Source organism: Castanea sativa, chromosome 11, assembly GCF_040712315.1.
Source record: "Castanea sativa cultivar Marrone di Chiusa Pesio chromosome 11, ASM4071231v1".
In the NCBI taxonomy this organism is placed as follows: Eukaryota; Viridiplantae; Streptophyta; class Magnoliopsida; order Fagales; family Fagaceae; genus Castanea; species Castanea sativa.
The window spans coordinates 23325739-23340750 of record NC_134023.1 but is presented as its reverse complement, the minus strand read 5'-3'; the positions used below and the strand labels follow the sequence as shown (position 1 = coordinate 23340750).

Here is a 15012-nt window from a genome sequence, read left to right as displayed (position 1 = left end):
CGAACACTCCTCTAGCTGACAATGAGGCAGATCAAAACACAACCATTAGATTCGATAGTGCGAGTTTTGGATCGTTTTTATGTGTGGATAGTGAAGAATGCTATAAGTGTTTTTTTTTTGGTAGCGTTTTCAGGGGACCTTCAGTGAGTTTTTGGTATTTTTTTTATGGATTATTGTGTTGATTTTTCTAGTATTTCGGAATTATTTGTAAAGAGTATTCATGGAGGTTTTCTAAAAGTGAAGACAGGGAGACAAAAGAAAGAGGAGTGAATCACTAACGGTGTTTGGTATATTAGGGCTCCCTAACCAATTTCTGTTAAAATTGGGCTAAATAAGTATTTTTGCTCTCTTTTATGCTTCTATTCTCTCAAAACAAACAAAATACAAAAGAATAAGAGAAATTAAGATTAAAAAAAAGTGAGGGTTTTGTAAAAATTAAGAACAAACATTACCACCACCATAAGAGCTTCCACTAAAAAACTCTCACTTTTTTATCATATTTTCTCTTATTCTTTTTTGTTTTGTATGTTTTGAGAGGAGAGGGAAATAAATAAATAAATAAATTTAAAAAGCAAAAATACATATTAATTGAGCTAACCTTAGGTGAGTATAGTGTCAAATTTCAAACCACAAATAGACAACTTAAATTTCAACCAAAAGTAAGTTGTAATTAACCTTTTTTTTATATATAAATTGGCTACGTGCAATTTTATTTTCTAAACAGCTATCTATTTCTTTTTTTATTTAATGCTCACCTTAAACCCCACATTGCCTTGTCATCCACTTTTTACTACTTTTCAAATATTTTTTTAAGAGACAAGTTTTTTTTTTTTTTTTCTAACAGATTAAAAAAACAAACCACCTATCAGTTATCATGTACGTGTTATTCTCGTAACTTTCCACAATCATTTGCTATAAAAATACAACAACAAATTGTGATAATTTTATAAGTACTTCTGGCAAAAAGAAGAAGGTACCCTATGAGAAAAAAGTGGTAGATTATGTCAAATAAAAAAAAAACAAAAAAAAAACAATGGAATCTAAAAATATTTTTGGGCAACTGCCTGAAATTTACTGATTATTTTACTATGTGAGTTTTAGGACTTCAGAATTTTTTTTGTTCATATCTCTTTGTTGTTGTTGTTGTTGTTGTTGGGTTTGCTTCTTTTTTCTATTTTACAATATTGATGTAATAAAAATTCTTCTTCAAAGTCTTTTCAGGCTTTCTTTCTTAGGGAATTTTTCAGCCATATTTTTGCATATTTTTTACTAGTTGAAAATTATTGATCTTTAAAAGAAAATGATAGAAGAACTTCTGAGCACACGTATGAACGTGTTCTCGAGGCTAGTTTTATTTTATTGTCTTTTTGTGTTAGATAATGAATCCTTCAATTTTAAAACCAAAATAAATTTAAATCTTTCAACTGAATTCTTAAAATACCTTAAACTTTAAAATAAAAAAGCAACAAAATATAAAGCTTTTTTCCACTTAGAATTTGGACACACTGTAATCTATTTTGTGTTTTTGTTTTTAAGAAAAAGGGTGAAGAGAAAATAATATTACACACCAATTAGAGGTTGCACATTAGTGTTAAGGCAAGTACCTTCTATCAAAAGTGACGCATTGCAGGTTCGAGTCCAAAGAGTAATGCTACCTACCATAATCTCTCCTGAAACTTGTAAAAAAGAGAATTTTATACACTAAATACAACCTTTCACACACAAGTCAATTTCAAAAAATTTAGCAAAAAAAAGTCAATTTCAAAAAATGCATAAATTAAAACAAAATGTTGATTCAACAAAACTCCTCAAACAAATACTTGTTGGGTGTGATTTAATCACCTTAATGTTGATATAAAGTGTTTGTTTGAGAATGATTTATCTAACTGCTGCATAAAATAAGCTAAATGAATTTATGGCTAAAATTACTATAGTAAAAATAAAAATAAAAAATAGAGTGTAACCCACGAGACTTAAAAAAAATTATGGAACAAAACAGTACCGGCCAATGGAGCACTTTAAGCTAGCTAGAAAAAATTAAAATATAAATATTTTTTAAAAAAAAACTAATTTTTTGGGACCTACAAACAATACATGATTTAAGAAAAAAGATAACTTTTAAAATTATACCTTACCACCCTAAATTGTATCATCGATTACACTTTAAATCTTAAACTTTTCAAAAACACATTTTGCACCCTATACTATAATTATTGTTACACTTTGCATCCTAACATCAAATTTGCTATTAACTTGATGTAAAAATATGGCACTTCGTGAAAAGACTTAATTACCTCTCCTAATTACACTTTGCATTTTAAACTTTGAATTTATATCCAAATTTACCGAAAATTTAATGTCGAGGTGCAAAGTGTAACAAATGTGATAATTTAGGGTACAAAATATGCATTTGAAAAGTTTAATATCCAAAGTGTAATATGAAACATAGTTTAAGATGATAAAGTATAATTTCTTTTAACTTTTAATAAGTAGTGAAACACATAAGTAGCGAAACACACACAAAATGTTGTCCTTCCATTATCCCAATCTAAGAATTTCAACTCTTCAAAATTGAGTACACCTACCCAACACGATTTGGACACATGTCCAAAATTAATAATGTCTACATTGTGTTCACTACAATCGACAAAAACACTAGATTGACTACAATCAGTTGGCTTATGCTATAAGAAGTTTAATCAAAGGGCACGATCTATGGAGATATGTCATTGGAGAAATTAGTAAACTAGTCAAATTAGATGATGAGATGCAATCTAACTTCAACAAATATTATTGATGATGCACAAAAATCGTCAGTGAGTTGATCGTCCATACATATGTCAATAAGTGCACATGAAGAATAAAAGAGAAGAACCAATCAAAGGGCACTGGTGGGATACCGGCCAAAGACCCTCTGAAGGTTAAGTTAGAAGAGAGTTCCAACAATGCTAGAAAGTATAAGCTTTAGAGAAATTGTGCGTACCTTTGTGAGAGAGGGTTTTAGGGGGTTATATAGTGGTGTAGATTTGACCTTAATTTCTTGAGGAGGAAGGTCTTTCCTTATGGGGAGAACTCTCCATGAAATTTCCGGATTTTTCGAAATGGTCTTCCTTGTAGATGACCCTTAATTATGGTTAGGCATAGAGTGCAAGGCTTTTCCATATCAAGATTCTTGATGAGCACTTCCAGCCACGTAGGAGCCACGTGAGTACCATGCGCCCCCCTTTATTGGGTTCATCTGCCTTAGGTCCATCCATATTGAGGTTTGTCTTACTAAGATTCGCTTCCTCTGGATTCATCTATCCACGGAAATGTGTTCGTCAGCCTTGTCATGTCGTCAGTTTTGTAGGTCTAAAAATACCCTTATCAATTATGATGACTAGGATAGTAAGGTAGTCCTCAGTAGAACATTGCTACGATGGTTTGAGACAACATATGACGTATATAACTTTTTTTTTTATATGAACATATTGAACTTCTTGGCACTGCATTATCACGTAATTGATCTTTCATATCAATATTAATATATACCATTCTTCGTCATATGCAACAAGAAAAATGGTATTTAATTGCTGAATTTTCATAAATATCTGATGTTTGGGATCAGTTTTCTTATTTTAAGGTAGAATGGGATAATTCTAAAGATGTCGAGAGATTTCTCCAGTATTTTGATGCTAATCATCTAACACAATTTTGAGGTAGAATGGGATAATTTTGAAGATGTCAACAGATTCCTCTAGTTTTTTATTATGATGCTTTTCACCTAACACAACAAATTTATTTTTTTGGGTGGCACTTGATTGATGAGTATGAATTTGTTAGAACATTCATCTTGCATTGTGATCCAACTACCTACACATGATAGTGCAATCCAAGAGTTGATATCTGAAGAAAAATACAAAGGCAATTCCTCTACAGCAATGGCTTCGTTGGTTCCATCCTCCCCAACTGATTGAACTCCAACTCATGGAAGTTTCTTTGCTCTTGGAAATTCAGTTGTCTACTATCGTTACTGTACATTTTTAGACCCCTTAAAAACATTAGTTGATTAACCTAGTTATTTAGCCAAGTGATTACTTAGATAAATTATTCAAATCTAAGTTAACACAAACAAATCATATCATGTAAAGAGTGTGGAAAAGTAAATAACACACGATATGATAACTCAGAAAAACCAAACCGATAAAAAACTTTAGGAGGATTTAACATAACTGTCCTCAAGGTAAAACAAAATTCAATATCAAAGAATTGAAGTTTTACAATAGCGACTTAAACCACTAACATCCTATTGCTACCTCAAGTAGAAAACTTACTATCACGACCACGTGACAACTCCGAGTCCATGGACTACTTCTTTCTTAGATCCACAACATCCACAAGTATACCACTTGTTTTTCTTTAAGCTCTTGAAACAGCAACTGAAGCGATCACCAAGCTCTCGACATCAATCTTGATCTTGATAACTCTAAGTGTGTATGAAGGTAAATATCTCTAGATCTCACAAGAGATTCACACACACAGAAACAACAACAACTAAAACGTGGCTAGGATTTTTCTATTTATATGAGACATAAAACATAAAACCCTACAAATCAAATAGGCTTGGGCTGAGTTAGAAAATTCTGCAGAAAAACATTTTATACGACCTTCGATCAATCGAGTCTAATTTTCGATTGATCAAGCCTTACAGAAATTGAATAGTAACTTCCTGCAATTACTCGATTCCAACTTTACATAAACACATACTTTGAGCAGCCTAAATCTAGACTAAACATTTTGATCATGGTTTGTCAACATATACATATTGAAGTTCTAATACATTAGTTCCTAATTTCTTAGAACCTAACAGTTACTATCGCAAAAAGAGTTTTATCACTCAAAACCATTGGAAGCGAACTTAAGCTAACTCTACTGCTACCACTACACCTACTCATGCTACATACTCTAACATAACCATTGTCCCTATTGAGACACTTTTCACATTTAATATGATTGATACAGAAACACTCTTCAACCAAGATGTATTTCACCATAATATCCATTCTTTTTTCTCTTTCAACCACTTCAAGTAATTTTCATTGGCTCATTGATACCACATGCTATAATCATAAGACTTCTAATCCGTCTCTTTTTTTCTCACAAGTTATTTTCCTCTCATATGCCTCCTATTCACATTGTAAATGGATCTACTAAGTCTATTAGTGATTCTAAAACTACCACAAATTATAACTTTCTAACACTTTTCATGTTCTTAGTCTTGCTCATAACTTACTACTTGTTGGTCAATTATGTGAACTCGCAATTACTCTCTTCTTTTTTCAACATGGTTATGCTATGAAAGATCTTCACAGTGGGAAGATCATTGGGATAGGTTGTAAAGTATAACGTTGGTTTAAGCTTTCCCCTCAATTTTTTCCCCATAGTGTTTGTGACAATAGTATCAAAGCTAGGTCAGTGTCTTTCGCTTTGGATAACACATTCTTTCCTGCTGCCCATGGGGGAAGAGGTAAACCCTTGAGTGTTTAGGTGAGACTGCAGCCCATGGGGGCCAACATTCCACATGCAAAAGAGGTCTTACATGACACGTTCTCCCCTGTTAACAATAGGGGGAGAGGCAAAACCTTGAAGGTATATCATGCCACTTGTGAGTGGGTGGATCTCCTGACCTGTCTCTATGATAATATGGTGCCTTTGTGACATTTTGCCTTGTATTAGATTTTCTAGTTTTGGAATTGTAATGTTATTGCTCACAAAATATAGTACATAATTTCATGGTGGCTATCTTAAGAAACTTTGTGTTGCATCATTCTTATCCCATTATCAACTAAAATGATCTTGCAAAATTTAGTTGGAAATTCCCAATTTATATCGTGTCTTATAAATTGCACATCATCATGAACCTTGCATTTTCCTCAATCTTATTAATTATGCTACTTACTGAGTTTTAGCTCATCCCACTCCCTAACAGTTTTTCAAATCAGTTAGCTATATCTCAAGCACAGAGCTTCCTTTATTGTTAGTGATTGGAGTACTATGTTACGAGAAACATTATTAATGGCCTCTAGTCTTACTAACTTTGAGGAGACAATAGTTAGACTCTTAGAGTTTGTTAGACTTGGGCTTGGTAGACTTAGATTTGTTGTTGAGGTTGTATATTTTAGGGAGGTTTTTTAGGGAAGACGGTGGATTTTTGTTGGTTCTTTTGGTGTTTCAGAATATATTTATGTATATATTGGAGACACATGATTTGTAAATTGTGTTGTTTGTAAATGTATCATAAAGCTCGAACTTATATTATGGAGATTTCAATATGTTTATATATTTATATCATCATGTGGAATTGAAAAGAAAATCCTTGAGAATTTCTCTTGATGGTTCGTTTTCGTCGTACTTTGGATCCTCTTGGATTTAGGGCGTGACAACTTGATTGTAAGAAATTCCTTAAGATTTAAATCTCTAATGCCCTTGTAGGCCTCAATCGATCACAATCTTTATCACTAATTCTAGGTGTATCAACATTGAAGTAATATATATATATATATATATATATATATAGAGAGAGAGAGAGAGAGAGAGAGAGAGAGAGAGATATAGATAGACAAATAGTAATTGTATATTCCTTATCTATCCGGGAATAGAATTGGAGTCTTATAAATAATATTGTTGCAAAGAATTTGGTGATGTTAGCCTTAGGTGAGAGCTCAGTCCAAGCCCAAGGTAGTACTCTTGTGAGAGGAGTGGTGTGGTAGTGTTTCTGGAGTTGGAAGATTGTCTTGTGTTAATTAGTAAGTTTATTTATTGTATGTTTGTGTGAGGCTTACTTTGTTTATATTTGTGTTTATGAGATTTCAGGTTTGTGAGCGTTACTTGTGAGAACCTGTATGTTTAGTTTGTAAGGTTTTATTGATATTGATTGTAATCCATATCATGATATTGGATTTTAATTGGCATTGTAGGCATGAAATTGACAAAATCATGTTAAAAGTTACATACTGTGTAGATGTTTATTTCTCAGTCGTGTACATGTATGCTTCTGCTAGCTTCCACATTCCAACCACAATTTGATACCCAACTAAAAAGATATAAATTTCAAACATTGCCTTCTGTAATATAAGGCTATACAAAACAAAAGTATAAAGGACATTGTCTATAATCAATAAATTAAAGGACATATAAGTAAGAATTTTATTGTCTTTACAAAATGGACAATATTTTGGGACACACTAAAAACAAAACTAAACAATCAAAATGAGACGAGCAAAATATATACTAGTTTTATTTAATTGTTTAATCAAATAATTATAAATTAAATTATTTACGATCTGATCATGGTTTGCACCCAATCCACCATAAAACCAAAAATACTTCCAAATGGTTTTTTAAAACGTATAAATGAAACAGACAAGCACACAATAATGTGCTGTGGGAGGAATATACTTAACAACAAAAATTCAGAATGCCACATTTAAACCTTGGACTTAAGCATTGTACAGGATGAAGGTGCAAAACCTAACTTCTTCCCAACAAGATCAAACTCCCAGAAATGATTCTGCTGCATAATGTTACCAATAATAGAGTTGCCAGGCCATTTTATTGAAGTGAACCCAAGACACCTCACACCATCATCAGCATCAATAATATAACTCTTAACTGGTGGCACAAACTGAGCCCCATCAGCAAAATGAAATGCCAACTTTGGCACAAGGCTCTCCTTAAATCCTGTGGCATTAAAACAATAGTTCAATTCCTCAATGTCGATGCCTAACTTTTGAAAATTCTTTAGGTGGGGATCCAAAGCGGCAATGACAGGTTTGTATGCAAGTTCTGTTAAAGCAGTCAAGCTTGTACCAGAATCAATAATGACTCCACCACGGCCTTCAATGTCCCATACTTCCGATGGGATTTTAAGCATTGTCCCACCTATTGAGATACCAGCAACATTCACAGCATAAAATGGATTTATGACTCCTAGGATGAGCTTTGTGTATTGCATGTTATGCAATTTTGAAACTTCACTTTTGTGGCCAAAGCTTAGGTAGTTGGCAAAGTTACTTGGGCTCAAGTGATCAACCAGACAATATGAGAACACATATCCAAACTCTTCTGCCACCCTTACGGCAAAAGAATGCTTGCTGTAGCCTAAGCCCATGACTCCATCAAATGCATGAACAGTCCCTTCATTTATTTGGCTACACCCAATCAAGACATTGTGAAGTTTCTTCTTTCGGTGCTTGTGGAGCCCAAGCCCCACTGTAACAGTCTCATTGGCAAAGATCCCCAGAGCTCTTGAACCATCTGCATATCTATCACAAACATTAGGAATGAGTAAAAAATTATTTAACGTCGTAAAGTTCATTATTCTTATGGTTCAAATTCCAAATCTCATTCATGTCTAAGAGTGAGAACTAATTAATTATGCCCAACTCAGTGAGTATTATTTTTAAATTAAAATTCAATAGTTAAAACTTGGCTCTATTTATAAAGAAGACCAGACTATATCAATGAGGATATCATAATTCAAACGCAGACAACTTATGGAATACTAGAAGTTGGATTTTTTAGATGTGATATCAACTTAATAATTGTGACATCAAATGATTTCCACTAAGTCAAGAAGTGAATCAATGTAAATTAAGAAGTCAGCCTTATTTTCATTTTGAGAAATGAGGTTAGTAATTTTGTAATGAATTTACCACAAAACTTCGTTATCAATAAACATGGCTCAATGATGTATCGACTGTATGTTAGACACCCGCTTAATTTTTAAAATTTTTTTTTTTAAAAAAAAATTTAAAAACTTATTTGCTTAAATTAAGTCTCAAAATGTCAAAATCTCTCAAAGACCCATGATTAGTCTAATATACTCTTGAGAGTCTCATGATTAGTCTCACATGTTATTGTTTATTGTTTTTGGTCTAGCTAGAATCTACCATAAGGCTCTTTGTTATTTGACTTGGCGTAATTATAACCACAACAACTTACGACCAAGCTTTACCATAACAACTTATAAGACTATGTAAATATAAGAGAATTTGTAGGTTTCAGTTAGCCTAATATAGAAAGTTTCCAATTAAGAAATCTGGGTTTGAGTCTTGTCTAACATTAAAAAAAAAAAAATTAATTAATTAGTTAGAAGAAAAAAAAAAACAATTGGTATATTATTTTGATTGTAAAAAGCAATAATCTTGAAGGAGATGCAATAATTTCAAATCCAGCCATATCAATAAAAGAAACATATACAAGAATTTTGATTTTTTATGACGGGTTTTGTGAACGAAAAAGGAGAAAATTATATAGGTTAAGAATATAATAAAAGAAGCAGAAGCTTACGAGTATTCGAATTGGCAGGGTGATAATGCTGTAGGACAGTAGTCCAGAGAGAAAGATCCAGAGAGATCATATTTACACAAATCAGAAACGCAAGGAATGGTCTTAAAGGTTGGTGATCGAGAAGCATGGAAGATCCTCCTAGTGGCACCCAAATTGGGACAATTTTCACGGTGACACACAGGGCTAGGCCTGTAATAGCAATTCATCCAGGTGACATCGCTACCGGTATCAGCTATTAGTACAAACTTTTGTGGAGGGCTTCCAACTCTAAACGATACAAAGTACTGCCCTGCACCTGTATCAGCAGCTGATCTCATTGGAATATCAACCAGCTGATGAACATAATTATTATTATTATCATTGCCATCTTGAAACTCAAAAGCCTTTCTCCTGTGGCTGCTGCTCTTCATCAGCCTATGTGATATCATTTGCTGCCTTGCATTGTCGCTGTGCACAAGCTGTTTTACACGTTCAAGCTGGCTCTTTGGGGGTCCTAATGTGGTTCCATTTTTGTAGACTTGTGGTGCATGTCTATGGAACAACTCGAATTGGGCTGCATCATCATCGGTATTAGCCGTGGCAAAGGCTAAGAAACTAGAAAATAATAAGAATGATTGCAAGAACCAAAGGAGGGACATGCTGAAAATGGAATGATTGAGAAAGATCACCGACCCGCGGCGAAGAAGGAAAAAACGTGGGGGAGACCTCCAAGGAACAGGAAAAAAAAACCAAATATGATTAGTAAATTTAGACAACAGCAATGTTCAGTTTTGATTTAGCAGTATTTACGGGAACTTTTACACTTGGTAACATTAATGTCTAACGCAATTAACAACTTTTAGGTTTTATTCTTTGCTCGTCACAAATTATTTTACAACACTTTTATGAAATATTAATATGATAAATTTTTACTAGTTTTATTCGGACTCCACAACTAACATTACATTTTTATTTACCAATAATTATTTGGAAAATGCTAAAGTCACATTAGCATTTTATAAAAATATTGTAAAATAGTTTGTATTTGTAGCATTACTTGCTCTTTGCAGATCCTAAATTTCGTGAAATTTATGAGTTGTGATTTGGTGCAATAGACAAGGAATCCCTCTCACGAGATTTTAACTTTTTCAAAATTTTCAACTTCTTTTAACTCTAATTTGTTTTTACATGTTAACTTTTTCTAATCTAATGGTTAATGTCAAAATTCAACTTTTTAACTTTTGATTTGAACCATTAAAAAAGTATTAGATGGTGCTATGCTATTACACCCAATCTCAATGCAAAATTTATGACCACCAAGAGGCTGTTTGGTAAGTTAGTTTAAGTAATGTTGTTTGAGTGTTTTTGATATACGTATAGGTCAAAAAGTGTGTTGATATGTGTGTAAAGTTATTTAAAATGTGTTGAAACGTGTTATAATTGATCAGCCAAACAGCCCTTGAGTCCCTCAAGACAAATCAAATGAGTTGGCAAAGTTTGTTTGAAAATCAAATTGGTCTGGGCTGGAACTTTTGGGATTTTAACAATACTTTTTAAAAATATATATACATAAGAAGGATTTTAACAACACTTGATTGTATAAATAGCCAAATATAGATTTAACAAGAAATGATTGTTTTTTAATTTTTATAAAATACTCAACTAGACATGATGAAACATTTTCTCAAACAAAAATATCGGTAATATTATGTATTTGAAATTACATCTTATACTTGATCATTTTAAACCAACGTATTAATAAAATTGAAATATATACATCAAGTGGGAAAAACTATCGTGTCATACGTACTCAATAAGTCATTTAAATAAGTTAGAAGTTGAGATCCAAATTTTCTATCTTGAAAAAAGACAGTTGAAATCCAAATCATTCTCTTTTTAAACACCTTTATCCAAATCAACCATTTATGACTTTTCACATATTTTCATATTAATGTTTTTATTAATGTTTTTAAATTGAAATTGTATTAATCATGAGAAACTTAGCCTGTACACTACATGCTATTGAAAAACTATACTAGTTGGAATGCATTGAATAATATGAATGGACTAAACTAGTTGTAATGCATTGAATAATATGAATGGAATTTTCTAAAAGAAGTAATGAACATTTTACTACAAAGTATTTGATGAAGCATAAAGCAGCTAGAAAGAGATAAATTTTTTCCTTATTTACTGACTTATTTGGTCTCAAGTGTGTGTGTGTGTTTTTCTGTTCTTTTCCTTTCTTCTAATTTTTAAGTATTGTTAATGCCTATTGTTAGTTGCGTTGTGATATTTGATCCAGCTTAGATTTTTATTAGCTTTTTTCTCGAAAATTTTAGTTGTAGTTATTTCATATTATCTTTTTTTTTTTTTTTTTTTTTTTTTTTGAGAAAGAGTTATTTCATATTATCAATTGCCAACAATCAAATATGACAATTCATGGAAGATAACTTGATAGAAATGCTTGGAAGGCATGCAGATGCTGTTTTTACATAAAATAACAAAATTGACATCACCCCCAAAAAAAACAAAAAGAAAAAACTATGCACTCACAAAATTCACACGTCTTACATCAAATAAAGAATGACGAAATATAAATTGCTCAATTGAGACACATAATATACATGGCAAAACCCAGTAAATGATGGGGCACATGAATTTGTCAAATTATGGGGCTTGCTGAGTCTATTGGCTCTAAGAGTTATAGAGCATCAAACTCTCCTTCAAACCCTGCTCTTCACCAGTCTTTTCATGTTGCTCTCTTGTATATGTAATTACCGAAATTCCAACAGTAAATCCAACCCGTATTTATCCACTGAGGCCATCTGTCAAGAAGGAAAGGCAAAGTCAAATTATAGAGATTGCTAGTTCATGACAACAACATAATTGACAGAAGATGAATTATGCAGATAGGTTTTGTCGCACAAACTGGTAATACCAAGCAATGAAAGATAAGAAATGGAAAACACAATAACAAGTAGAGAAGGAAGCGTTTAATTCATTAAGAAAACAAAACAGTGCAATGAGATCCATTACAACCTCTGAATTTCGTGTGCTGCTCTTAGCATGCACGTGCCAATGTTGAAGTAACTAATTACAATGCGACTAGCCTATAACAGCTATTAGTTACAAATCCTGATGTTTAACTAAGCTAACAACCCATGCAACTGACATGCTTTCAATAAGCGCATCTAGTAATAGCTAAAAAAATGGCAGCATTCTCCTTATTAAAAAATAAAATGGCAGCTGATCAGTCTTTGCTTTGTCGTTGTTTTAAAAAAAAATCCAACACAAGTACAAGCATCACATTCAAAAAAGTTTTCTTCCTTATTTTCTCCACATTTTAATTTTATGGCTCTTGGAAATTATAAAAGCTAAACTGTGAATAATAATATATCAGCTTGATTTCTTTATTTCAAAATAATTAAACGGCAGCTTGTTTTCTGTCTATGTTTTTCATTCAACGATCATAAATTTTTTCATCACGCTACACTTTATCACTCAAACTTATCAATTGGTCAACTCTAAAGAAACTGTAAATGTTATAAAGCAGAAATTTTCATTACCCAAACATTATCCCTAGGGACTTGATCATGATCCTAGCTCTTATTTGACTAATGTATATTTCCTTTAAAGGTATAAGCTTCCCTGTTATTTCAGGACAGTGGTAATCAAAGATAGTGAATCACCTACCAAATTCTTTGAAATTAAATTCAACAAAGAGAGTGAACAACCATGGCCACAGTACAAAGCCATCGAGAATATTCTTGCAAAAATGGAAGGAAAAGTCCCCATGAATAAGTAAACACATGCCATACATGTTGAAAACAGAACAACCAAGGAAATGACACATAGTTCACACAAAAAGAGGCTTTGGTTAGGTATTTTCACAAACAATTGGTAGGCAGATTACAAATGAAGTGACACAACAAGAAAACTTACCAATTAATAATCTTCAAATATTTTCGCTCATCAAATAGGTATAGAGCTTCACATGGGCCGTGGGATCTTTCCTCGTTTTCTTGAAATTTTTAGAGCCGGCTTTCAGTGCCTTAGTCCAACAAGCCTGTAATAAACAATGTAAAATATAATAAGAATACTGGTTCTAAATCTTATATGTTTCCCCAAAGAAATTCAAATAGGAGACATAATACATTCGTATTATGGAATCTGTAGAGCATGTTTGTCTGTCCTGTTTTCAGACAGAGGACAAGAACAAACAAGAATGATGGGTTTGAATGCCAACAAACAAATAAGGTATTCATTGATCAAGTAATCATTCCCTAATAAAAATTAATTCCTAAATTTTGTCTCTCAAATGGATTTATTTATTTCAGGTTAATAATCTCAAACTTGTTCAGATTGAAAAATATAAATAAATAAATAAAACTCTTGAAAAAAAAAAAACCCAAAATAATTGTTATCTATTAAAATTAATTTTCCTTTTTTTTTTCTCTCAAAAGGGTTTATTAATTTCAGGTTTTTTTGCTAACCCTAAAAATAAAAAATAAAAAATTTCTCAAGAAACAAACAGAAAAAGAAATACCTTTGTTGTGGGTTTGAGAGGAGATGGGGAGAAGTCAGAAGCCTTGGTTTTGATGTTGTTGTTGTGCTTGGCCTTGGACTTCACAAAATTGGCAGCAACTTTGAGTTTCTTCTTGATGTTAGAAGTGACTTTCTTGATCTTGCTTTTGCTGCCAAGTGATTTTCTCTTTGGCGTCACGAAACCAAAGTATTCAAAATCCAAATCAATGGCACTGTGAAGCCGAGGGACCAAAGGGGACCAGATTGAACTCTGAGAGTAGTTGAAGTCGAAAGCAGAAGACTTGTCAGGAAATTTTTGAAGCAGATTTTTTGACATCAATGGATCCATGTAGTAAACCACTTTAGTAATGCCCATGAGAGACATATCTGATCTTCTTCTCTGATCTTGATGATTGAAAGCCAATAAAAAAATTTTTGGTGGGTTTCCTCTGGGAGTTCGGTTTGCTTATATAGCAGAGGAGAGGGCTGGGCAGGTGTCAGAAAAGGTTACCGTTAATTTTGAAATTCTGAAGTCCATCTTGGGCTTAAAAAGCCCAACTTGTACAAGGCTCCCTATGCTGCTACACAATCAATCGTGTGGCATAAGGTGAAAAAGACCCTCAAGGCCCCCCAAACAATTATTAAAGTCTGTTTGGGACTAGACGCGTTGAAACTCAAAACCGGCAAGTTCGGGTCAGAATCGAGTTATTTTTTAGAAATGGGTCGATTGACCCATATTTTTCACATTAATTTTTTTTATATATTTTGAATGATGTTATCATAAAATGTTTTTTTTTAATTATATAAAAAAATAATAATCACGTGAATTATATTTGTCAATTGAGTTTGAGTTGGACATTATAAAGCCTACAATAAACGAGTAAACTAATTGAGATACTAGAACCTATAATGGCGCATACTTGAATTTGGGTTTGAGATTGAGAACAATGGCAACGACCTTCATAGGAACAATGCCATCGTCTTGGATGAGGATTAGTATAATTGCTGAGGTTGCTTTTCCTTCCATTTTCAGTGCATAGTGTCATATATTTTGTTTAGGGTCTGAGGGTTGCAGGAGAGTAACGGTAATTATAAAATTTAGTCACTCTATTATGAATGTCATAATACATTAGATGGCCCTGAAATTCTGAGACTAATAAGTTGTAGTTGTTGTTG

General features: G+C 32.6%; 1 protein-coding gene and 1 long non-coding RNA gene across 2 annotated transcripts; both read right to left on the bottom strand.

Annotated features, from left to right (window-relative positions):
- Positions 1-7465: 7465 nt before the first annotated feature.
- On the bottom strand, positions 7466-9968 carry LOC142616248 (aspartic proteinase NANA, chloroplast-like). Its single transcript, XM_075789129.1, has 2 exons — positions 9331-9968; positions 7466-8303 (listed from the first exon to the last, which is right to left on the bottom strand). The coding sequence occupies exons 1-2, from the start codon at positions 9966-9968 to the stop codon at positions 7466-7468; spliced, it is 1476 nt and encodes a 491-aa protein (XP_075645244.1).
- A 1780-nt stretch (positions 9969-11748) lies between these two features.
- Positions 11749-14290, bottom strand: LOC142615169 (uncharacterized). The gene is made up of 3 exons (XR_012840685.1): positions 13859-14290; positions 13255-13378; positions 11749-12137 (listed from the first exon to the last, which is right to left on the bottom strand). It is a non-coding gene; the product is annotated as an uncharacterized LOC142615169 (long non-coding RNA).
- Between the last annotated feature and the right edge of the window lie 722 nt (positions 14291-15012).

Bases quoted from the DNA above. Each gene is read 5' to 3' on its own strand.
- LOC142616248 (XM_075789129.1), bottom strand. From the start codon at position 9,968: ATGTCCCTCCTTTGGTTCTTGCAATCATTCTTATTATTTTCTAGTTTC. The intron at 8,304-9,330 runs GTAAGCTTCTGC...TGTTTGTGATAG, and splicing joins CCCTGCCAATTCGAATACTC to ATATGCAGATGGTTCAAGAG.